General features: G+C 39.9%; 1 protein-coding gene across 1 annotated transcript in view; it reads right to left on the minus strand.

Moving 5' to 3' along the window:
- The window catches only part of ANKFN1 (ankyrin repeat and fibronectin type III domain containing 1), a 119,094-nt gene that overhangs the window by 16,819 nt on the left and 76,185 nt on the right, over window positions 1-26,090 (minus strand). The window contains exons 9-14 of the mRNA XM_056505565.1: window positions 14,008-14,105; window positions 13,312-13,402; window positions 9,949-10,056; window positions 4,100-4,199; window positions 2,834-2,966; window positions 2,118-2,234 (exon numbers count right to left, since the gene is read on the minus strand). Of these exons, the coding sequence (XP_056361540.1) occupies window positions 2,118-2,234; window positions 2,834-2,966; window positions 4,100-4,199; window positions 9,949-10,056; window positions 13,312-13,402; window positions 14,008-14,105 (647 nt within the window). The remainder of the gene's footprint in view (window positions 1-2,117; window positions 2,235-2,833; window positions 2,967-4,099; window positions 4,200-9,948; window positions 10,057-13,311; window positions 13,403-14,007; window positions 14,106-26,090) is intronic.

Consider the following 26,090-nt stretch of genomic DNA (forward strand, 5'->3'; position numbering starts at 1 on the left):
AGTGTAAAATGAAAACCTGAATTCACAATGAAGCACATTGTATCTTTAGGGAAGTGCTGTACATTAACTTAATGACATTGTAAACTGATAAATTATACTGAAATTAATTATCTGCACTTAGCAGGCAATATTTACTTATCAACTTTAATATTATTAAATTGTTTATAAACTCTCAGAAGTCAACACAGTACCTGGGTTTGGATGGCATAAGTTGTCTATTTTACCTTTGTGCATCTCTTTCCAGGGCAGACTGCTGATATCAATATAGCCCCTCTCCTCTCCCTTCTAAAATTGTTCTGCCTTTTGGGGTTTGTTTCCTTCTCTGACTGACTCTGGGTGTTTTGAGTGTACACTTTGTACTAATCCTTGTGTCTCCAGCTGGGGCAGACCCTGCCAGTAGTACTTAGCCATCTAATTGTCATTAATCACTGCAGCAAGTCAATGTGCCCAGATGAAAACAAACAGTTCTTTACTGCCACTATGTTGTGAATGATATTCCAGCACAGGGAATGGGGGACCTACTACTATCAATCCTAAAAAAGTTTTGTGTCTGCTTAGCTTGTTACCCCATCACTTGTGCTTTGTTTTAGTTGTCTGATGGTGACAACAGGCAAAGTTTAAGTCCCTGTTGTCTCTGAATCTACTGATCTAGTCCCTGAGCAGCTGTGTCATCACTGATCTTTTCCATTCTGTCCTAAAATCCTGCAGAGTTAGTCTATTAACTGCCTCAATAAAAAGTATTCAACCATATAAACTTTATTGAGATCCTTCCACTAGCAGGTCCCATCGGGCCACACACCATTAGAGGGTGGCAGCTGGTGACAATCCCTGTGCCCCTCAGGGACCAAGCAAACAGAACAGACATTCAGGGCAATGCATTTGGCAAAACTTCAGCAGGGCACCACACACACCACATGGGCTGTGTCTCTGTGTTTCAAGCTCTGCACTTTGCATCTCTGGTAGCAAATAGAACCACGAAGCACTGGGAATGTTTGGTGTGTCCCAATGCTCTCTGTTAAAGGAGGGATGGACCTGAGCTAACCAAATGTGTGCTACCTGTGCTGAGCCAACCTCACTGGCAGAATATTCAGCAAATACAGTTAAAACTTTCTCTACTGACAGCTCCAAGGACTGACAAGCAGCTGCTGCTTAACACAGGTGGTCCTCCAATAAAAGGCATTGATACATTTCGGGGCACTTTTGGGAAATTACTCCAGACAGGTGGTTGCCCAGGAAGGCTGCTCTCCTGCACAGCATACTCAAAAGGTGTAAAGTAAACCCCACATGTATGTTGTTAACAATGGCCCCACAGTGTGTGGCTCTCCCAGCTGCTGCAGGCCAGGTCACTGTGCTGGGTGATGTGTGGCCAGCACAGTGCCCAGCAGTGAGGATCTGCAGTAATGCCAGGACTGTACCACAGATTTTCTGGGAAGCTTTGCTGACTTCAACAAAAGAAGAAAGTGAGGCCTGGATATACTTTTTCTGTAACAACCATGCACACAGCTTTTTGAAAACATAATTTCCCACAAAAGTAACTATTTTAATGAAAGTGTCTGCCTGCCATCTAGAGATTTCATGTTGTTGTGAAACCCAGCTTCAGAGCTTTACAATGCAGGTAGAAATGCTCTGCTGGACAAAGTCTAATTTCTATTTGCATAACAAGTAGTGAACTGAGACACAGAAGGATTTAAGTGACCTGTTCTGTTCTACTCAGGTTGCATTGGAATAGACATTGGAATAGAACAGAGTTTAAATACTTCATTAATAGATCAATAATTAATAATGAATAGGCCTATAAGAGACTTTTGAGCAGCAAATATTAAGATTACAACTTTGGATTCCCAATTTGCACACTCACAGGCTTCTCTGCTGGTTCATATCTGTTGGTTTCTTCATCTGGCTTTTTTGTGCTTTCTTTCTATTGTTGCTTCCCTTTGTTATTCCTACTCTTAATGTAACTGCTTCCTTCCTGGCAGGAGAGGCTCAGTGCCTCATTTCACTGGAGATGAGAATGCTGCTCCAAAGAACAGTCAAGGACAAAGGACAGCTGGCAGCTCTGTCCCTTGAAGATCAGAAAGTCACTGAGCTAGCAGCCAGAAATATGCCATGGGACCCACCTGTAGCTGTGCTGCTGCTGAAAGCATCTTCTGCCTGGCCTGGAGTGCTGTGGATGAGGACACAGACACAGCCATGTTCTGCCTCAGCCACCTGATGTCATCCCACATGCAGGACAACTGCAAAAACACATCCACTTCAACCAGTTCTTGTTCTCAGCATTTGCAAAAGCAGAAGTGATATTAAAATGCATTTTGGACTTGGAAAAATCAGTAGATACTGCACATTTTGTGTTTCTGCAGATGGCAATCAGCTGACTGGATAAGTGACACAGATAATGACTCACACAGAAGGTGTTCTGTAAACCTGTTTCAATTGATTCTGGACTATTGCCAACACTGATTTTCTGTTCTTTGTGGTATAAAAAAAGTAGTGTGAGACAACTTGAGTAATGGCATAACCACAACACCGAATTTAAAACCCCTGATTGTTTCTTTAGGCTCTTGTTCTAAATGTCCATAAAATCTGTAAGTTCCCACAGAGCAATCACTCATCTAGGATCATACCTTAAGAGTTAATTGCATCACTGTCAGTGGTCCAGTCAGGATTTAAGTCATGTGACTGGTTTGTGAAAATTGCCTTTAATATGAGTGATAAAGCACTTCATCATTCAGCTTTTAATGACAACATTTCATACATTCAGAGTGATGAGCTAAGGCCTATGCAATACCAGCAACAAATCTGCAGAAGCAATAGATGAAATGAGACTCCCATTTACCTTTGTGAACCACAGGAAATCCTGCATAACTGAACTACTGTGAGAGTCATCGATTTCCACAATTGGGATTTGATCTTCATTGGTTACTAACAAATTGTCTTTGTAAAAAAGTATAACAGATAAGTAGAGTCCCCTAAAGAGAGAAGGAAACACTATCAAACACCTTTCATGTCTATTCACATCCATGCCAAATTTAGTCAAAGAATCATAGATGTTAAGTGCTGAGAAGACAAAGCGAATCATTTGGTCCAAACTTTGGTGTAGTATAAGGTCATGGCAACTTCAGTCAGTCAATTCTGAAAAGATATTTGGGAAGTTTATCACTTTAGATTATGTGAGCCTATAAGAGTCTCATATTTGAAGAGATTATGGATCCGTGCAAGCCACTGACATCAGTTTCAGGGAGAATTTTGCCAGAGTGCACAGTACACAGTAGAGACCTTATGCCCTTTAGAAATCAGAAATTTGACTAAAACTTATAATTAATGTGCTTAGTTCTCCCTTCCTGTACTTCAGAGCAAAACTGAAGTAACTCAGTTGAAATCAGGTGGGTTATTATGGATTTACATTGGTATAATTGAGTGTAATTTGGCTGACATATCTGCAAACCTGTTTATAGAGGCCATTCCTTTCAATATTTACCCTCACAATTAATTACATATGTTAAGTAGTTACTGCAGGGAATTTAAAGCCTCTGGAGAGCTCTTCTGAAAGAATCAAACTCTTATCAAAATACAAAGAAGAAAATGCAAATTGAACAATCTGATGAATGAAAGAAGAAATAATTCAGAATAAGCAACTTCCATTTGCTGAAACAAATTATCAGGGCTGAGAGTTGGGTCACAGTGGGCTGCAAACCCAGCTGAGGATGTCAGAGATTCTTATGTGTGTCCTTTTTGCAAATGTTATCTGAGCTCTGTGCTTTATATTATGAATGAATAAATGTCATAATTCCATTAATGAGCAGCAACAGAGGCAGTGCTTTCAAACAGCTCAGTGGCTGCACTTTGGGTTTGCACAGAATGTTTCACTCCTGCAACAATTTGAATCCACTTCCAAAAGTAACAAGGAAAAAGTTCTGTTGATTTCAGTAGGAGCTGGAGCCCTTTTCTTTCCTGTCACACATCTGTGATTTTATCAGTTCATTCTGACCAGTTGCTGTCTCATCAGTAGTGGCATATTCCCACATATTTCTAAGGTGCTTTTCTCTAATACAGAACAAGTGCCAAAATTCAGAATGTCTTGAACATAGAAGGAATGACAAACCGTTTCAGAGTCTTCACAAACTTGTTTGATGAATGGAAAAGGTGCTTCAGGCTTCTGGAAACCGATTGCTTGCGACCAGCATTTTGTAATTTAGAACTTTCTGAAATGGGAAAAAGAAGCAAACCCAACACAGCTCTTAAATTTCAGTTAGTGTCTCATAAAAACCCTCTGTTTCTTAAACCACAGTACTAAATTTCAGCCAGTGCCCATTACGTTCCTTTCAAAAGACAACATTTATAAAGATGCTCAAATGCAACCCTTTGATAGTGTTTTCATTAACTTAGTGATACACAGCAGCAGACAATTTCCTTACTTGCTGCAAACTCAGAAAGATAAAGCTGTTTTGCTCTGAGGCAAGCTTCAACCAGCCCTACACACTCTTAATGCTCAGAAAGGATGGGAATTTTGTAAGTGGTCTCAAAAACCCAAGAAGGGATTTGAACATTACAACATTTTAGGGTGTTGTAATTTCTAAATTTCTTACCACATGTAGCTTAAGCTTCTAAGAAGTGAATAATTGCTGCCCTGGCTGATACTGACATCCCAGCATCACCAGTGTAACCTAGGGAAAAGCTTTAAGGAGACAAGATTAACCCTCATCTTTCTGTGTATCACATTAAATGCATCTGCTGTTGCTTGGATTTTTTTTTCTCCATCCCAACAAATTCCACTCATGTATTGCCTCAGAGCTTCCACAGCTACTTTTGCTCCCTAGTAATCTGGAGTCCAAGGAACAGGTGTTAAACTCTTCTGTTCACTTCATGTCAAAGCTGAGACCTGCTGTGTGCCTGCCAGCATCTCTGGGCCAGCTCTCCAATAGAAGAATTTTATAAAATTGTCCCTATGTTCTAAGAAAATACTATTAAATTTTTATACATTGCATTCTTTTTCACTTTGATGAATTTGACTTAATGTCTTCCCTTCTCTCATGCATGGCCTTGTAAGCCAAGGAAATATCTTCCCATGGGCATTGAAAGCCATGAGTTCTGTGTAACAGCTGTGAACAGCTGTGTGCCTGTGTACCAGGTTTGGAGGGGACACCAAGAGATGGCAATCAGGGACAGGAGGCACTTTATAATGTACTGGCAGTTGTTGTTCATGTCTGGATTTGAAAGCAATGGGCATTTAACACTGTTTGGGTTTGGTTTTGTTTTTTGCAATGTCTGTGCTGTCTAATGCTGTTGGTAAGAGAAACAGCAGAAATACTTTGAAACATAGAGTAAATTCTTCAGATACTTGCTGTGATATGAAAAGAAAGACAAATCAAAAAATGTCACTGTGAAAGCACATCTCACTTTTCCAGGATCTGACTGTTTATTTGGATGAAGCGTGGATCCTCATCCAGACTGAAGTGTGAAACATTTTGAGGGACACCCTTCTCCAGTGGGAAAAAAACAAGACTTATGAAGAGCCAATGCTGAAACTGCTTAGGTGCTCTCAGAGTATTTCCCACTTACCTCTGGTGCAGAATAGGAGGAGCCTGTCTGTGTCTCCCTGGTGAGATCTAATTTTGAATACTTGAAGAACATCTAAATTTGCTGTTTTCACAACCCCATCTGTGGAAGTGCTCGGCATATTTTAGATGATGAATAAATTTGCACCACGATTGGCACATTGAAAGCCCCAGCAAGCAGACACATTGTTAGCAGTAATTACTGCTCTGTGGAACAGCGAGTACAAAGAGAACAAGGTTCTGTTGGGGGTGAAATCATACAGTTCAGATGTATGAGACTTATTAAATCATCAAATCCATTGTCTTTCCAGTGCAAACTTGTTCTCCATGGCATATTCTCCAATGTACTCTTCAGCTTAAACAGACTCATCCAAATCCATGACTACTCCTTTGTTTTCTTCTCCTTCTAAAAATATTCCTTTGTATTTCTATCCATATCTCCTTAGATAACGGTTATTTTACTGTGAATCTTTTTCAGTGTATTGCAGTAATGCAAACCAAATGCTACATGAAAACTCCTGTCTTACTGTTTCCTTCTTCCAAGGTTCAGATCAATTTAGGTATATAAATTTCATTCTAATTATTTTCTTCTGTATTCCCTCTGCCTATACAGAGGGAATGGAGGAGGAAATTACTGAAGGCAAAGCAACATAATTTTGTATAAAACACCCAGAGACTGCAGCATTAAAATAAGAGGGCCCATTACAAGTGAAATATATGTTATTGGTCTATTCAGTGGTTTGGGTTTAGTCCACAGCTTTGCAGAAGCCAACAGAAAAAAAAAAAAGCCAGCAAAAGAATTAATGTAAAACTAGATGGAGACTGTAATCTTTCCTATATTGCTATTTACTTTTGTTTTACAGTATTGTGTGTCTAGAAGCCAGAAAACATGGAGCTGAGATTAGAGGATAATTTGGATCTGCAGGAAATGGAACTTTGTCTGTTACTTAATTAACTAATAAATAACATAGAGTGACCTTCATGGAAAAGCACCAGTAGCAACACAGTAAGTTTATATTAACAAATGATACAGCAACTGAGCTGTGAGCTCTTTTAGAAGCCTGGGAGTGAGCACGTAGTATCCAAGATGGGAGAATTTCCAGTGATTAGATTTAGATCAGAAGCATTCAAACCTGGACTGAAATAGCAATTAAATAAAAAGGTGTATTTATGATATTGGCAACCTTTCTCTTCAAAGGTAGAGGGTGTATTAATATTTCTTTGCCATTTTTAACATAAATACAACACATACTCAAAAGCAACCTCTTGGAAGAACAAGAACCACGTTGTCCCCTAAAGCAAGTGTGCATCTGGGGTTTCTTCTTAAATTTCCAACCTGAACTTCTCAGTCTATAGCTTGGTTCTCAAGTCTAATTTTGCATATGCTCGCAAAGAATTATAATCTAAACATCTTAAATGCCTTAAAACAATGTGCTCTGCTTGTGAATCAAATTAAAATGAGAACATTTTTATTTCACCTTTGACTTGTCTAGTAAAATAAATTTCAACTGAATCTCAGAAGGAAAATATCTGGTAAGAATTCTACAGAAGTGTTGGGTTCCTTTCTTAATGAAGTGTCACACAATTACTTAATCCACTTTGAATTGTTTAGAAAGAAAGATCTAAAAAAAAAAAAATACTTAAAAAATATATTTGAAGTGTTGCCAGGACACACAATTGTAGTAACTCAGTTATGATAGTCTATAGCATGGTATTATGAAGACAAATGGATGACTGTTATTTGTAATTATCAGGGTTTTCCAGAAGATTAAACATATGAAAGCAAAGCTTCCTAAGTAATTCCCCAGGAGATTTCCTCATATCACAGAGCAGGTTCAAAAGCAACAGCTGATCTAATTCCAAAAGCTCTTAAACTCACTGTACATTCCAGTGTATTCTTCCTGGTATTTTTGTAAGCTTGTTTTCTCCAGCCCCTGTAATGCAAAGCCCAGGGCAAAAGGCAGAGCCTGAATGAACAGACTTGGCCAAAGGATCTGCCTGGAATGTGGACAATGTCCCTCCCAGATCCCACAGGAGTGGCAGCACACAGCCTTGTCCTCCAGCCTCTCTGGCTTCTGAGGCTTTTACTGCGTTGTTCAGATAATCTCACACCATTTCCATTGATTCCTCTCAGTTTTTATCACCTTCCTGTCACTGTGCTGTGCTCTGAGCAACCCGAGCATCATGAGCAGGAACATCCCACACAGGAATCACTTGGGAACAGCTTGGACACCAGGTTTGGTACCAGCTCTGCTCCCACTGAGCTCTATTTGTGCAGAGCTGGTTCTGCTTTCACAGCTCATCAGCATCTGTAAGCAGATTCAAGGATCTTCCTCAAACCATGTCCAGCCCTTTACTGACAGCTCAACAACAAATGGGGCAAACACAGGTCACAAGATTGGCACTAACTGGAATGTGGTAAAGGGAATCATGGCAAAGAACAGAAAAATGCCTGGGCAGGTCCTCAGCCTGTGTGTAAACAGCAGGCCATGCGACTTCCACCCTGTCAATCATGCTGATTTACATTAATTAACACTAGAGATCAAGCCTCTGTATTACATGAAGTGAAAGCTGTTATTTGGAGTTTTCATAGACAGCAGCTTATCTCAGATCCTTGATCAAACTCGTCAGATTCCACTGAGGTTGATAAATATCAGAATAAAGTGACATCATCATTCTTACTTTTCCTGCAAACTTTGATTTCTTACTGAATTAGTGAAATAAAAGGGACTGACATCATTGTGTGTTGAAGGCAAGTTCCAAAGGTTCTCCTATGATGATTTATCTCAACTATACTACTGTGTAATGCTACCATTACAAGCAATTATGAGATTTTTATTTAGTTGGAGGCAAGGGTGTTGCTCAAGCTGACTCCACAATGTGGTACTGCCCCATGTGAGGTCCCACAGCCTTTCAGGCATAGAAGAAAATGTTCTCAGATAAACACATTTTCTGTATTGTTATTTATTATTTAAGGAAAAGGTGTTAGGAAGTCAACAACAGATTTGTCTGAGCTCAGTTTTGAGACTGGGGTTAATTTCAGGAGCAATGGAATTTTATAAGAGCCAGGCACTGGTGTCAGAATGTCAAAATGAGGGATTTTCTTCATTATATTTATAACTGCTTCTGTTCTGGGCTGCTATGTCAGTAAAACAATTCATACTAATAATATTTTCAGATGTTCCATCACTTACTCCCTGTTGATGGAAAGGTGGCTGGCCTGAAAGAGCTGAGATAGGCACTAACTCCAGAGAGGAAAAACTGTACCAGGAAAAAAGCCTTCTTTAATAGCACAAAAAGCCATGTAAGAGATAGGATACATCATCTATATTTTCAGTACCAAGACCACCTGCAAGTGATAATGTTTGCATGAATTTTAATTAGAGAAACAACATTTTCTTGCAATATCTCCTTTCCCTTTCCAAGCATCATAGATGAGTAGTTTAAGTTGCCATGGTTACAGTGGGTTGTGTCAGACCGCGGATGGGTGTGATGGTTACAAATTTGCATGTAAAGAACAAAGGCTGCATCTTTTCATTTCAGCCAGATGATTTTAGCTCAAAGTATTTCTATGATTTTAAATTAATTATATCAACATAAAGCAAAATTATATCAAAATTAAATCAACATAGCAGTCATACTGGGTGAAGAAAAATGAAAACTTCATGATAGTTTAACTTTTCCATTTAAAGTAAGTCCCTTTGCAATGAAGCATTATTCCAGATAGAAGTTTATTTTAAGAAAATAAATAGTACTTTTCAACAACCTGTATAGAACAGGATTTTTTATATAGGCACTAAAAAGAATGCCAAGCTGTTGCCTTGGCTCTTGAGCTATTAAAGGCACAGTCTGTTTCTCATGAATGAAGATTGGCTTAGATTTGAACTCTCTCCTAGTTTTGATCCATTCTGTTTTGAAATGTAGCAATCTTATCTTCCCATTGCATTGTGCAAGTATTTTTCATTATGGATTGGCATGACATCCACTTAGTGTCTTCCATTTGGAGGCAGCCAATTCCTCCCTTTTGATCCAAACCAGTTGTTAACTGTCTAAAGTATTTCTTTATATGAAAAAATATAAAAAAAAGCTGTCTTTGAAACATTTTAGTGGAATCCTGTGTGAAGCTAATTTGCAGGGGAAAACAAATCAATAGGTAGGGTATGGAGGGAGAAAGGCTGTGCCTGTGTGTGTGCACATTGCAGCCTTCAGATGTTTTCATCCAACTAATTTCAAGGGTTAAGAGCGAGATGGTGTGCTAAAGTGATTCCAGATGGGCCAATATTAATATCTTTCTTTTCCTGATGAATGAGAAGGTATGACCTAGTTAGAAAACTGCTAAAATTACAGGCGCCACAGAGGCTTCAGCTGGTGCCCTACCACAGATATTTCTCCTTACCTCTGCAGTTATGGTGCTGATGAGCTGCTCGAACCTGCTGAAGGAGGCGTTCCAGGGCCTCCGTGTGTCCCCTGTGCCGAGGCTCTCTGCCACTGCAGTCTTTCCAGTCTATTGAACAAAGGAAATAAACAGAAATGAAGCACAAAGGTGCAGGAGAGGGTCTAAAAATATTTTCTTGCCTCTGGTACTTCTCGGCTCTAGAGGAGTTTTACATCTCGGCAGTCAAGAGTCATTTTTAAGTCTGTTGTTACTTGTACACTGAGTTTTCTTTGTGCCAGCTGGGTAATTAGTCATCATGATTATTAACAAAGAGCTCACGACCAGCTCTGAGAAGCCTGTGGTGGTGACTGGACCATGGCTATTGCTGTCCATGAATGGGCTCTGGTGCTGCAGGCAGGGCTGCCCCTCACCAAGGTCACACAATATCCTCCTGCCACTCCTGCCACACCAGGAGGCTCCACAACTCACCAACAGTTCTGCAAAGCAGAGAATGAGCCTCTTCCTACACCCAGAGCTTGCCCTGTAGCCAGAGATACATGCTTGAAGTAAAATCACTTCTGGAGATCTGCTCTCAGGCAGAGCCTGAACAAACCCTGCAGTTGCTGCCCTGGAGCCCACAGCTGCTCAGCACTGCACTCCTGAGGCAAAAACCTGCTGTCTTTGTTCTGCACACCTTCAGCCTCCCACGAGTTAGTTTCTTTGTTTTCATTCACTTGCTGCTAAAGAGAATCTCAGTCTTCATTAAAAAAAAAAAAACAAACTCATCACAAATAGGAAGAAATTGTGTGTATCAGAAAGGAGCTCTTTAATTCCAGGCTTGGCTATTTTCATACTTTGATTATAATGACAAAAACGCATTGCACCCATTTCCTGGCCCAAAGGAATGGTGGATCAAGGAATTAAGAGATCTGTCTGCACAGGAGACACGCTCCCATCTTGCTGGCACAGAGGCTGTGTACGTTCTCATAGCCACCAGCAGTTTGCTCACTCACTAAATATACAGATCCAGTTTCTAGTGCAAGTTTGGAGTCAAGCATTCCTTCCAATGGGCTCACTATGCCAGGGATATAAATACCTGTTTATTTACATTTAGTGTAGCAGTCAGAGTAAGCCCCATGAAAGGCTGGAAAGAGAAGACCTTTGGTATCCTGATAGCCTGTGGGCAATGTGACAGCTGCAGAGGGGCTGTCCTGTGTGCTCTGTGCTCCTGCAGACATCAGGGCCAGCTGCATTTACTGCTCTGTGTGAGGGAAATGTCCTTAGAGCTCCAGTGAGCAGCCAGGAGGGACTAACTGGAACTCACCAGTCTCAAAGTGCTTTGGTGTTATCAGACTGGTAGTTTCAAACAAGCTTGTGATCTCTCTATCCCTGTGGTTTCCAAACTTTTTGAACTTCCAGATTGCTGAATACTTTAAAAAAGACACAGAAACCAGACTGGCTTCCCCTCATTTTCCATCACTCACCTGCTAGTGAATAAACCTAGAAATATTTCTGTCTACTGGGATTCACAGAGAAGCTGCACAGCATTGGCCACCACTTTCCAGTGGCTGCTGTGTGTGTGGGAAACAGGAGGACAGTGGCAAGTGCTCACTGTCATCACACACACACACATCTCCAAGAGTGTCACCAACCTTGGATGCTCTGAAATTGGACTGGATCAGTGTCAGGTCCTGAAGCTCTCCTTTCCCTTGCATATTCTTGTGGCTGCTGTTACAGACAGTATTAATGTATTCTCATTTAAATTTTAGCTCAGGGCCATGTTTTGCTATGCAGCACTGGTGTAATGTCAGCTTGCAGCTTCCTTGCCAAACACAAATCTGCTGCTTTTCAAAACCAGTGGTGAAGGCAGTCATGTGATTAGGGAGGTTCTGCCCCCAGTAACTGCAATGGTAAATAACATCTTGTCTCTCTAATGTGAGTATTACTTAATGAAAAGATTTGCATTTAGGTCTGCTGGTCTTACTGTAAAGCTCTGTCCCTAAACCCAGGAATTCCAGGACTTTTTGTACTCTTAACACCCTGAGATACTGTACAAGGGGAATGAACAGAATTCTCTCCATAGCTTTTGTGCTGATCCACTGAAATCTGCAGGAAGATTTCCCTCACACCCCAAAATTTTGGAACTGGAACATAATGTCAGATTTCAGAGGGTTAATAGCAGGGGGCTAAAAGGGAAGTCAATGCAATATGCTGAACCCAAAATTCACATCATACAAAGTTGCAGTCTTAAATACCACTTGTCTTGCCAGGAGTGCTCCTTCTTTGGGGATATTTGGCTGAATAACTGGAAGCTACTGTGAAAGAATCTGTCCCCCAGCTGATGTAAATGTTGGGTTTCTGGGGCCAAGTCTGTGTAGTTACACCTGGCTATAGTCAAGGTAAATGCCTATCAATCACCAAGTTATTCAGTTATCCACAGTAGATTTGCCCCATGATTGTAGCCCATTTTTGTTCTCAAACAGAATATTTCTTTAGCCTAGCTCTGGTAGTGTTCTGGAGAAAACAAGAATAAAATTGAAGTAAAATGGGACAATGGTAATGCAAAAGCCTTATTTATCCAACCCTCTCTATTATGACTACTGAGAGTAGGTACAGCTTGTTATATTTTTTCACATTAGCATGCAAGGTTATTAAATTGTTACATTAGCCTAATAAAAACTAGTGTTAATGCAATAAAAAGAAAAGTCCCATGTTACTGCATTAATCAATACAAGGGGAGCTGTAATACACTGAGCCAGTTTGGCAGGGAACACTAAGTCTGGAAAAGCAACTAACAATACCATGTGATTATAATAGATTAAAAATTACAAATAACAAATCATAGCCCTAATGGAGTTTGAGAAGACTTGTCAGAGGCTGGAAAAGGAAGAAAAGCTTTTGGATATTTCTGGAACATTTACAGGCTACATCCTACCACCATCTGTGTCCATAGTGGAGTATTTTATGTTACAGGATGCTGTAAGAATGGTCCAGTGAATGACATCTGAAATGCTACAAGGTAAAATGTAAAATTACATGAGATACATGAGAAATGCTGTGCTTCTAGTAGCTCAGAATCAGGTTTTGATCCATTCATGTACTGAAAAATGAAGTTCCAAATATCAGAACTCTCCTTAGAGAAATGAAGATTAAAATATTTCTAATTTTTTTAAGTGTTAATGACTAGGAAACAATTTTCTGTCAAAGGACTGGAGAAGAATAAAAGCTGAGACATAAATACACATAAATTATTATTTTTCTTATTTTTGGGGGGTTGGAAGGTGTTGAGTTTTATTATTTATTTCACTCTTAGATAACATGACAATTACATCATGAATTTCAACATCACTAAGAAAAATGGGAGGGCAGACAAACCCAACCTACTTGAAGGAGAAGCATATTCAGGAGTAGATTTGTGTGGAGGTCCCCATCCTCTCATGTTGTATGCTGAGACACGGACAAAATATCTCTGGCCCTGCAAATGGAAACAACTGGAGTCAAAACTATCACTGGATTCAAAATCTTGGCTGTAACAACTGCAAAGCAGTGCCTCACAAAGATTTTTTTTTTCAGTGAGAAACTTAAATAGCTTTACTAATTTAAATGCACCATGATAGACTGAAAAATACTACAAAGATTTGAGGACAAGGTTTGAGACCCAGTTCTGTTTGGTGTAAAAGAGATATACAAAGACAAATAACAAAAATGAGAATGATTGCCATCAACATGTGCATTTCTGGAAGAAGGAGAAGAGAAAGAATTGTTATTTGAGGTACTAATCATCAGAGCCAGGTCTAGATTTCTCAAGAGCCTTTGCACTGATTATCCCATGATCCAGAAAACAGCAGCTTTTGCTCCAGTCTTTCCCAATTTCTCCTGAGAATGATAACTCAAAAAATGGTTCTATTCCTTTGTGACTTTTGGATTATGGCTACCAGACATACCGTACTCAATCACAGGAACATGTTGCTACAAGAAAAGCTCTGCAGTGATTTCCAAGGGGTGGAGATGCAAATTCTCATCTTTGTATCACTGTGGGGATTAGGCCATCAAGGTCTAAATGAGTCCTCTGGAACTCACCGTCCTGAGACCTGTGATGGAGCACCTCAAAGAGTGAAGTTTATCCATAATTATTTCACCAGCCAAAGGAGAAAAGTCTTCTGAAGAGCTCCATTCCACTAGAAACAAATAGCAGGAGAAAATCAAGTCAGGTACCAGTCCAAGCAAAGAAGTCAAAGGACTTGGATCACTCGTAGATTAACTTTTCTCTGAGCAGTTTCCCAGTCCATGTGGATACTAAAAGTCATGCCTTACAGTAATGTACAGCAAATATACAGTAATTAAATTATATCTCTGTGTATGGGAGACAAAACCAAAAAAGCTATTTGTTCAAAAGCTTGTCAGGAAAGAATGCTTAAAAATAGACAATACAAATACAAATTACTTTGAGTCACCATTGCTCTCATTTAAACAATTTCCTTTTAAAGATAGAGAAGTAGTGGAAAAGAGAAGGTGAAGGAATTGGACCTGTCAAAGCCATTTGGCAGTTTATACATCCTAACCAACAAAAAGCACTGACTTGCATTGGATCTGCACAGGTGGGCATGGGCAGAGAGTCCTTTTGGCTCCTCAGACCCACAAACTACCCTTGGCTAATTTGTACAGGAATATTCTCCTTGGATCTGACACTCCCTGGTGCCTCATGGTTGGTTTTGGTGCTTCTGGCTCTCCTGGCCTGCTGCTGCTGCTCTGTCACTGCAATTACAGAGCTCCACCAGGACCTGGGAAGCTGCATCCAGTTCTGAAGGGGTTTGAGTGCTGCTGGGCTGACAGAGCCCTCCCATCCTTCCTTCATTTATGGGCACCTTCACCAAGGTGCTCCTGGCACTCCTGTTCCTGCTGAGCTCAGGAATCCTCTTATGGATTCCACTTATGGAATCCTGCTGTCCATATTCTCCCTCTTGTACTTGCAAAAATTATTGTGCTTATAAAATAGTACTGAGCAGACCATGAAATGGTCTGGATTGTTTAAAAAAAAGAATATGTGCAAGTGAGGGATGGATGGCTGCAGGCAGGAAAACAGCCTTTTTTCTTAAATTATTCCCTATTAATGAGAGGTGCCATCCTGTTAATTCTGGAGTCATACCTCAGGGATTTAGTGACTTGTACCTTCAGACTCAAAATTCCAGGAAAACCTATCAAAAACCATAGTGAAATTAATCTCTTGAATTATTCTACAGTAGAAACTCATAACTCTCCTGGATTTACACCAAAGAATTCAATATAAAGCTTTCCTTTATTTCCTAAAAGCTATTCACAGAATAGTTTTTAGACACTTTGTTTGTATATTCCTTAGTATTGGAGTTGATAATTTAGAATAGTTCAAAGGATATAGGTATTCTAATTTCAACATGTGGAATTTTCATCTTCTGACAGTGTCATACTGGTATTTTCACGTTAAAAGAAAGTGGCTTCAGAGAATTTCTTGTTTAGCATATACAACATTTAACTGCCAACACATTTTTCTGAAACAGCCAAGTATCAATAGCACAACTCATTTTTCCCTTCTCCCCTAATCGCTCCTTTTCTATGATTGCAGTTTGTGAATGCACAGCATGCTCTGCAACATTTTTGTGTTTGCTGCAATGAAAAGAAGATTGCTTTTTTATATCCTCATTGAATTTTTTCACTGTGTATTTTTCTAGTTTTCCACGGGTTTTAAATACCTAATTACTGCCACCTTTAGTGGAAGCTATCTCTGCACATTAGCAGGAAAATGTAGAGACTGTTGCAGTACTGTATTGTAGGGTTTTGTTGACAGTTTAATTATAGGGATACTTAAAATTAACCTTGAACTTGATAGTCTGTCAGAACTTCCATTGTAAACCATGATTTTCAAGGTTTCTAACTCTACTTGTATTAAATCACTGCAGACACTGTATGCATGCTGCAAACTTAGACATGTTTTCTGTTTTCCAGAAGGAGAAACCAGAAGGAGAAACCCTGCTCAAACTGCTGAATCTGCTGTCAACAGGGGCTTGTAGTCACTTCAGCACCATTTTTCTTTTCAAGGATTCATGTCAAGCAAGACAGTGTCACTCAGGACAGATTCTGCCAGCAAATCCTGACTGCATTGCAATCCCCAGGCATGGCTGAGTGTCCTGCTCCATGAGAGGGGCAGTGGTTGGGTCACACTTCAGACAGCACAAAGCAAAGGCCAAGGGTGAGAGAAGTAACTCTAGGCAGCATTTGATCTTCCCAAATTTTGAACTGTTCTATAGACTGGAGACTGCCCAGACATAAAGTGGTACTTCAAGAGGCATATTTCAATTTGGGTAGCTTACACCCAAATAAATATTGCAGTCCTGTCCTGTGGTGTGCCACTTGCATTTGGCATTGAGAGGAGTGCTCCCAATATTTAGGGATGTCTGAAGGGGAGTTAGTGCCTTAATCCGAGCAGGACTGCAATCCTACCTGTCTGTAAGCCTGTGACCAGCAGGAACACCACAACACTGGTGCTGTGACTAGCAACAGCACGGCAGCTTGTTCTCAGAAATAATCAGACTGCTGAGCTCAGGGAGAGACGCTGAGTTTCCAAGGGGAGAACAGGCTGACATGGCCCTCAAAGCCATCTCAGCAGCAGCAGGGAAGTTTGAGAGGTTTTGTGATGGTAAATCTCAGGGCTTGGCTCTGATCTCCCAGTGAGCTGCTGCCCCAGCTGGTGTCAGTGCTGGCACTTCCCAGCCTCTCCAGGACCCAGTGCTTGTCCTGCCATGAGCGCTGGGGGTGCACCCCTGGGTTCCCCTGCCCCTCCACCATCCACCCTCCACTGCCTGCCAGGCTGAGGCTCAGCTGTGCCTCTCCTTATACAGTCAGCAATGCCAGCATTTTGCTTTTTTTTAGCTTAGCCAGTGGTGGCTGAGCCCCATGGATTTGAAACACAGGAGTATGATATTAGCTTGTGGATCAGGTTATGGTTATCAGGGTTGAGAACCCTCCTTATAAAGTGTATTTACCTAACAAGATGGTGTACCCAAAGTTACTCAAAACTTAATTTTCAAATGTATTTATTTAAAAACCTCCCTTTTGGAAAAAAACCCGTCCCCCAGTTTCAATAAAAATTTCCATAACTGAAAAATAAATATTTTTTCAACAGCTGTGTTGGAATAGTGCCTTCTTTTCCCCCTCATTTCAAAGTATATCTGTCATAAAGAAACTCATAACAAGTTTCAGAATTTTCTTGCTTACTTATAATTTTAACAAACTTCTTTCCTCCCTTGATTTTATGGATTCAAGTGAGAAGACTACATGATACAGCTTTAAAGAAATGCAAATTGACAGAAATAATTTATCACTTAGGTTTATATCTCCTGGCCTGCATTACCAGTTTTCAGCTCCCTATTGCAATGGTTGTCTAAAAATAATACATAATATTCTGCTATGCTGATTCATTGGGCTAGAAACCTCCTAGGAGGACATGGATACCAGTTTTCCTATGTAATAGAAGTGAAAATGAAGTAAGGAGGGGTAGAGCACCTTGTTCAGTCAACAGGCCCCAAAACAAGGGCAAAATCCATGGATTAGGCCAGTGCTGCTCCCACTGCCTGGCTTTGTGGGGTGTCTGCAGCTTTTCCTTGTACCAATACAAAGCCACTCATCCACAGCCTTACCCTGGTGATAAATCTGGGCCTAAAAATTATGTAATCTGTGCATGAGCAGCCCATCATGAAGGTTTAGCTAAATCTTTGCCTCCTTTGTGTGAGAGAGAGTGCTAGGAGAGAGCAAACAGAAATTCCCAACCATTTGTGTCACGCTGGAGTCCTTGGGACTTTAAGAAGGAACAAAAGGCTGCCTCACCTCAGCACGTAAATGCTGAATTATAAACATGCTCAAGTATAGAAAGCTGAGGATGAAGAGGGTCCTTTATAAGAGCCCAGGAACAGGAGCTGGTCTTGTAGACTGCACCAACTGTGCTGTAAAGGACCTGAAAGCTGTTGGGTGAATTAAGGATGGAGCATGTTCCAGTCCTGTTCTGAACACCCCAAAGGGCTGCTTTGTTGTGAACGCTGAATGTCTTTGCTGTTGCGGCTTTCCATCTGACACTTCATGTTATGTCAGAGCAGGGCTTTTTTGTGTGTTTAATATATTGGTGACTATGTGTTTTAATGAAGGTGCCCTGTATTCCAGAGCTAGCAAATGCACGATGTGTTGCTGCGGTCGCCAAGATAAGTAGTAATTTTTAAATAAACAGCAGTATAAACAGTTACATAAAACTCATGTAAATTGCTGGCACATAATTTTAGACTGGCTTAAGTTATGTAACTTACTTGTGGCCAAGTTTTTTTTTTTTTTTTTTTTTAAATATTCAATTGAATTGAATATTCAATCCACACACTTTAAAATAAAGGGAGAAGTTAATTTTCACCTGTTTCTTTCCCACACACAATCTTTCTGTTATACTGAGCGTGCCTTTAAACAACAGAGAGATGGACAGACAGATAAAGGGCAGACAAAACACTTCCTAACTCTATTGTAGATTCATTCAGGAAAGCACCTTCTCCTGAGTCAAGTAAATAGCCTGAGACACAGTAGAATTTGTTTCTTGCCTTGACATTTGTTTTTCCTTGCACTTAAATAACTGAATTGCTGAGTATGTTAATTAGACTGAGGGACAGGAGTTCTGCTGCTGCTTGTTGGGGTCTGCAGAGTAGTGTATGGAGGTGGAATTCTGGATTTTATTCCTGCATTTGCCACTGACTTGCTGAGTGACCTTGGGCAGTGCATTCTGCCACTCCAGCTTTCCAGGCAGGCTTGAGCAACAAAGATTCTGCCTCCTTCCCCTCCTCCCATGTCCAGGGCCTGGGCTGATGGTGGTTTTATCTTGTGTTTCCAAGGGCTTCCAAATGAATAATTGTGTTATTTATTAGCTTCCTTTGAAATAGAAAACTGACAGGGAGCCCCACCAGAAACCACTTCACGCCATCTTTTTCTGCTTGCTGATCTTGACGAAAAAGTTTTGATGATTTATTCTCATAATATCTTAGCAGCTGGATTTAAGGACATTAAACACTGCCATTCATATGAATAAAATTAGGGTGAAAGACCCTAAACAAATATTTATCAAACAAATATTTATGAAAAAGTGAAGAGACCTGAACACTAGGGAAAAGCAGGAATCTGTTCGTGTAGGGTGTCACCAGATCTGATGGAGAACATTGTTTGCAGTATTTGGTCAGCTCCTCCTTGCTGTTTTCAACTGTTCTTTCCAGCCTGATTTAAGAAAGGAACCCAATCTTTTCAGATTTTCAGTTCAGGCTGTGTTCATGCATTTCTCATGTTTGGAAATCCTCCAAGAATTGATAGGAGAAAGACAAGTCATACCAGCTGTAGGGACTACTGACAACATAATGCTTCCATTAGGCAAAAACAAATGTTTGGCACTGAGCAGTTTGTGCAAACACAGAAGTTAAAACAAAGCCATGGCCTGGGACTTGGATTTCTAGGTACAGCTTAAATTAAAACCTGAGCTCCAAACTGCTCTGAATATTAGTGTTCATTGTTTTGGATCTTATCTATCATTTCAGTTATTGTGTAAGCTTATCCAAGGCTCTTTGTACTGGGTTAGTAGAAGCATCAGTAAAGCTGAAGAGGAATGAAAAAAGATGCAAACAGCTCTGTGCCCACCTGAGGCAAACAAAGCACAGCTGTGGTGTGGTGGGAAAGAGCTGCAGGGAGGTTTAAGGGACTCTCAGCAGAACAAGACGGAAGAGTGCAAGACAAAATACCAAAAAAAGCATCTCTAGACTATTCCTAGAGAGCACATCTCCATTTGGAAATTCCATGGCTATAAATCTTCACAATACTTATGCCAGAGAATTTTTTTTTTTAATAATCAAGTGCTTTATTTGCAGTAAATCATCTTCCCAACAGCTCTGGGCTCCTTTGCATTTTACGCCTGCTAATAATAACCAATGATGTTTAAGGACCTTTCTTGTGGCCTGTTTCTGGATGTTCCTTTGACCCAGGCCAGAACACTCTATTTTATGTCTTGACATTTACAGGAACCATTATGACAGCAGGCTGGGTGCCAAAGACACATCTTTGCTTAATCATGGTTTCACTAGTTCATCTTAAAGCAAATCTGCATTATATAAATGATTTATAAGATACTATTTTTACTGAATTTTAATAAAATTCTCACCAAGGGAATATTAAAAAAAAAAAAAAAAAAAAGATCTTTTTTTCTCAAGTATTTGATTAGTGTTTTCTAAATCCCAGCAATTCTTTATCTGTTTGCAATAAGGCCAACTATTCCAGTACAAGAAGGAAACTTTTTCCTCTGCTAGTGAAAATAACATCTCTTACTAACATTTTATAAATAACTAAGAAAATATGCCATGTGGGTGCACATTCAGCCTTCCAATGTGGGCCAGTGGTTAGAAAGCTACAATGGATTATAATAACAGCCAAGATTTGTTTCTCAGCCCTGAAATGACAAACATATCCCATTCTGGCCATGGAAAGAAAAGTGGGATAGAGCATGTGTTAGAACTGTGAGAGGGGATTGGAGAATAAATGGGATTCTTATGCAGAGGCTTCACATCCTAGAAAAGCTTGGCTTGGATTCTGCAAGCTTCCCCTCCCAGTGGGATGTTGGTCTCTGGGGTGTGTGCAGCCAGAGCTGGGGAAGCTCCTGCACCCAAAGAGAGATCACATGGGGCAGGCTCAGCTTCCTCCCAAAACATGGCATTAAAATCTAATTACTAATGAGCAGCTGGCAAAATGCACACAGAAAGGTAATGTATCACAATGTAGGGGGCAAAGCAGAGCACTGCAGAGTGTGGGGAAAGAAGGAAATACTCAGAGCCTAATTCAATTAATTTGTTTAATGGGGTTCCACACCTTGTCCTCTAGTTCTATGATATAAAGAGGAACTTTGCTGCATAGATGTGGATTTTAAACTAATTATAAACTAATCCCTACAGTAACTTAAAGAGCTTTCATCTCCCCTAGCAATGCAGACAGGTGTTGCAGGCAAAACAGCCTTGATTTGGGAGCTTTTACTTAATTTAATTTATTGCCAATTGACACAAATTTCTAATAATTAGTTTGAAGTGAGAAGAAATAAATATAATTAGAAAAGCATCTAAGTGAACACCTTCCCACCATCTTTCCTAGACTGAATTTAATCCTTTATCCTCCTCCTTTCTGACTGTCAGCTTCCCTTCTCTCTGCTGTAGCTTTCACCCACTGCTGGGCTCCCCATCACTCTGAGACACAGCCAGGCCAGCTGTGAGCAGCACACGGCCTCTCCTGACCTCCTCTCACTCCTTCAGCTGCCCCTGGCTGCTGGAACCTGCCATCCATGCCCATCACTGTGCCCAGGAGTGAGCCAAGTGGGTGCTCAGGTGTGAAGTGACTGAGCTCAGGTCTGGGTTAAGAGGGGGATCATGGGTGAGCCAGCTGGGTGTTGGTTAGAAAATTAACTGGGTGCTCCTGCACAAACAGATGGGGTGTCCCTGCCTGAACTAACTGGGCACTCATACATGGGAGCAGGAAACCATGCAGTATATGCTCAATACATGAGGTAGGAGCTTGCAGCAGATACCAAGGCCTGATTCCAAATTTACAGATATTCATCAGTTCTGGGGGTCAGATCTGATTACTAGAACAGGATAAGGCTTTGGTTGGGAAGGCAAATAAGACCCAGACCTTTGATGCTTGTCAATGGTCCAGAAGACTTAAGATGAAGCTGTGAGCAGGGAAACTTTGCCATAAACCCTTTGAAGACATTCTGGTTAAGTCTTCAGTGAGTCTTCATTCCCAAACCCATTAATCAAAATATCTGCTAAATCATGGACCTCCTTCAAGACAGAAGCTGAAGGTCTTGAGTCCCTGTCCTTCCACTAACTACAAGGAATTCACCTCTTCTATGCAGTACCTATGAACTGGAACTGTAACAGCCACATACAAACAATTAAAAAAACCTCAAAACTTACTAATTTTAGTAAGTCAAAGCAAATATAAAAGGCAAAGCAGTGTCTAAAATTCAACAACATCATGATACAAGCCTTTTTGCTTAGAAACCAAGACAGACAAAAGTAGAGCCTGTATGTCTGGGTTTTCTCAGAGCTATTCATCTTGAGCTGCTGTTCAAAATCCTTATAAAACACAAAGCAGGAGGAAAGAATGATTCAGCTGAGTAACTGGTTTCTGATTAGCTGCATTAGTTAATTACACCATCACTTAATACGTGATTCATGTTCAAAGGTAATTTTAAATACTTAACAAACTTAAATAATAGAAGGTCTTAAATTTTATGTTAAGTCCAGCACATACTACAGACATTGACAGGAGCTAGAAATAGAAAGGTTTGTTTTAAATTTACACATTTCTGTACTGGCTAGACATAAAAATAGAAGTCAAATTGCACAGTCCTGTTAGCTACCAAAATGTAACGTGCAAATAAAGTGCCCGGGAGACCTAATAAAATGCCATAAATGAACTACTGTAAAAAATATCAGACCACACCTATTCAGCAGGATAAATTCAAATGTCTTACAAAGAAATGTATTCTCTTTTCTTTTTACGGAGCAGGAACTGTTTTGAGAAAAGAAAGAACGCGTTTCAAAATATACAAAGAAACTTTGAATAATAAGTGGAAAGTGTCTCAAGACCAAGTGCAGAATGCTGCTCAATTCCACTATGGACTGGACCAGAATCAAGCAGTGACACAGCATCTGCTTTAGAGAGACAGAGGTATTATTATTAAAGCACTAGTGTTCTTCTAGATATCAAGGAAAGCACAGGCTTGCTGCTTTCTACTCTGACACTGCTGTGTGAAAAGATAGCTGCCACCAAAGTGGAGAAAGATATATATATATATATATAGCTATGGATATAGATATATGGAGATACAGCAATATATCTGTATAATCAGGTCTTTGAGGATCACTGCAGGGAGCCTGCTATGGAACAAATCCAGACTTCATCAAACACGGAAGGCCAATTTCTGATAAACATATCAAATACATAATTAAAAAATGTGGTATCTGCTTTTTGTATGTGCTTATGGGGACAAGCAGAAGCCCACACAAAATGGTGAGATTATATGGTTGTGAAGGAATTACCCCCAAGAATATAACATGCAGAATCACACAAAATATATTGATGTCTCCTGTAAAGTCTTGGAGGCTTTTCACACTGAAATCTTCAATGTAAATTTTCCAGCGACCTGGAGAAAAGCCAGCTGAGAATCCCAAATTCAGCTCCACCCATCCTTTAGCTGAGACTCCCAATGACAACAGCAAATTGTACAGGTCTGCTCTGGACTGGAACTGACCCATTTCATGCAGCTGATTGACAGCATTCAAAAAAACCTCTGAAATGGGCCACCAAGTGCTTTGGAAGAAAGGAGGCAGGGAAGGATCTTTTCTTAAAATTTAAGTAAAGCATAACTCCTTTCCTGATCTAAGCTAACCTGTTTTGTTTGGTTTTGTGTTTTAAAGAGCTATGCTGACTGAAAATAAAAATCTTCTCTCCTTCCAAAAGAAATCCTGGAAGGCAGCTGGGAAGATCTGACAAACATGAAATACTCTGCTAAAATACCAAACTAAACACAAAGGTAACAAGGGCTAAAGTGGCTTAGACAGCTCAGCATCACTATCTGGAAAATAACTTGGCATCCACAGCTACAACCAAACAGAGAAGATTAGCTTTGTTTGCTACGTCAAACATGTCTTTCTTCCTCTCTCTTCAAACATAAATAGTTCCAGGCTCTAAAATAAATTAGCTCAACTTAGGTTATACAAGCTGTTTCATTTTTTTTCTTCAAAAGAGAATATAGATGTTTGTTTAAAAATTGTAAATAAAATATAAACAGAGATTTTTCATTGCATGGTGAGCCTTTCCGGTAGGTAGTGATCAGCACTATGTCCATTTTTCTTCCTTATCCTATACTTTGGGATCACAGCATTATTTTGACTACTTCTGATGGGAAATGGATGAAAAAAATCATACAGTAAGAGGAGGTTTCTCTGTACTTATTCACTGTAAAAGCAAAATGATAATCAGGTTTAAAACCCACAGAAAAATAAGTGCAGCAAAATTACTTAACATTACTTTGAAAAAAACCTGCTTTCTTTATGTGTATGTGTTGTGTGGAACATGTGAGCCCTAGAAAGGCTGATTAGTGAAAGATAACAGTTCTGAAGAGCCCAGCAAGCACTTGCTGCTCATCTCTGGTGGGATGTTCCTGGGAGCTGAATGCTGTCTGTCTGGACTCTGCTGCTGTGGGTATTTTTCACTGGGTTGGCTGCAGTGGTGCAGCTCTGGGATAACAAAACATCCTTCAGGACCAGTATGGTGTGTAAACAAAAATCTCTCCCTGGCTTCAAGCTGTGGCAAATTGTTTTGTATGTCAATGTGGAACGTTTGGATTGTGTTTTCAAAGATGTAGAACTAAAGCAGGTCCTAAGTACTTCCATGGTGGGATGTGAGGTTTGGCTCTAGGGCACAATTAACCAAGGGCAGGGGTTTTTTTTCTCAATATTACAGTGATGCTTCACATCCTTCCTAAAACTGGCTGGGGTGAGGTGTCTCTGGCTTTGAGTCTTTCTCTAGCATGGAGCAGATTATTACTTTTATTATTGATTTATGTCATGCCTGTCTGCTTCCAGCCTCAAAACACTTTACTAAGTTACAATATACTCAGGAATCATTTCATGTCAGCCACCACCACGCTGCAGCCTTCTCCAGAGGGAAACTGAAGGGAGCCATTAGGATGGTGCCTGCAACATTAAACAACAATCCAGGAGAGGAAGTAAAGAATACTCTGGCTCCTTAAAGCAATGGCTGAACAGAATGCAGCCACTGAGCTGCCATCCAGCTGGGACACCAAAGTCAATACCCATTCACCGTGTGTGGTTAAAATTAAATCTCCTAATGAAGTGAGATGGTTTTAGTGGTTAGAGAGTGAGTGCAAAGTATTATTCTCCTGTATGATTATTTGTAAGTTATATAGCCAACAAGGGAAAAGATCACACACAGGAAAACAGCAGAGAGTTAGATAATGTTCCAAGTCCAGTTTCTAAAAGACATTTGGGCAAATAAAGCTTTGGAAAAAGTATATTTAATGAAAAAAAAAAAAAAAAAGGAAAAAAAGGAAAAAAAAAAGATGACACAGGAAAAATGGAATTGGCATTTTTTCACTGTTTTTAGGGAACTAAACTAAACCAAACAGAATTGATGTCAGTTTCTATTCCCTATAGTTCAGATCCAGAAAAAAAGAACATTATTAGTTTCTGTTAATGAGCAGGTATTCCCTAAACACTGTTGCAAATGCTCCTGAATTTTAATTTGCTTAGAAAAAGAAATGGTAAAGTATTGGTAAAAACCCACCTTAATAGCCTTTTTTTTGTGTGTGTGCTTTTTTTTTTTGTTTGGTTTTTTTTTGTTTGTTTGTTTGTTTTTGTTGTTGTTGTTGTTGCTCCTGAATTAGCAAAATGCTTCAGTGATTTTCTGGACAGGAGGTTTATATATCTGACTAAAAAGATCCTCACATTTTGTTATCAAGCTCTCCTTTCAGGGTTAGTAATTGCTAGCTGGTTCTAATCATTCTTGCAAGTGATCATTTGAAAGGTTCGTTTTATGACCCCTCAAAGTAGCACAAAGAATCTCACTCAATAATGTAATAAACAATTCTACAACCAGTGCTTAATTAATTCCTGAAAGTCACCAAAAGGAGCTATTAATGATCTTTCTTTTTATCTAACCATAAATATGCATGTCTCCTGGGACAAAGGATTTAAAAAGAATATTCTGGCAAGACTAACTGTCAACTTGATAAAGCACAAATTGATCACAAGTGAGGGTAATTCAAAATACAGGGCAGTGCTACCTGGTCTGATCAGAAAGTTAGGTCAGGTTGGATTAAATTTCTCTGAATGCTGTGTTTATCAAAAACAGGACACCACTGACATGGTACAAACCAGGCTCAACCCAAATGACTACCCAAGAGAAAAGTACTGCAACCATCACAAAATTATTTTTAAAAATTAGCTCTGTTTGGGAATTTGGTTTCCTGTGAAAATACCAAGAATTATTATAATTAGAGGGTGGACAATGTTTCAGGGTTATTTAAAATACAACTATTGCAAAGAACA

The sequence above is a fragment of the Oenanthe melanoleuca genome, chromosome 18 (genome assembly GCF_029582105.1).
Source record: "Oenanthe melanoleuca isolate GR-GAL-2019-014 chromosome 18, OMel1.0, whole genome shotgun sequence".
Taxonomy (NCBI): domain Eukaryota; kingdom Metazoa; phylum Chordata; class Aves; order Passeriformes; family Muscicapidae; genus Oenanthe; species Oenanthe melanoleuca.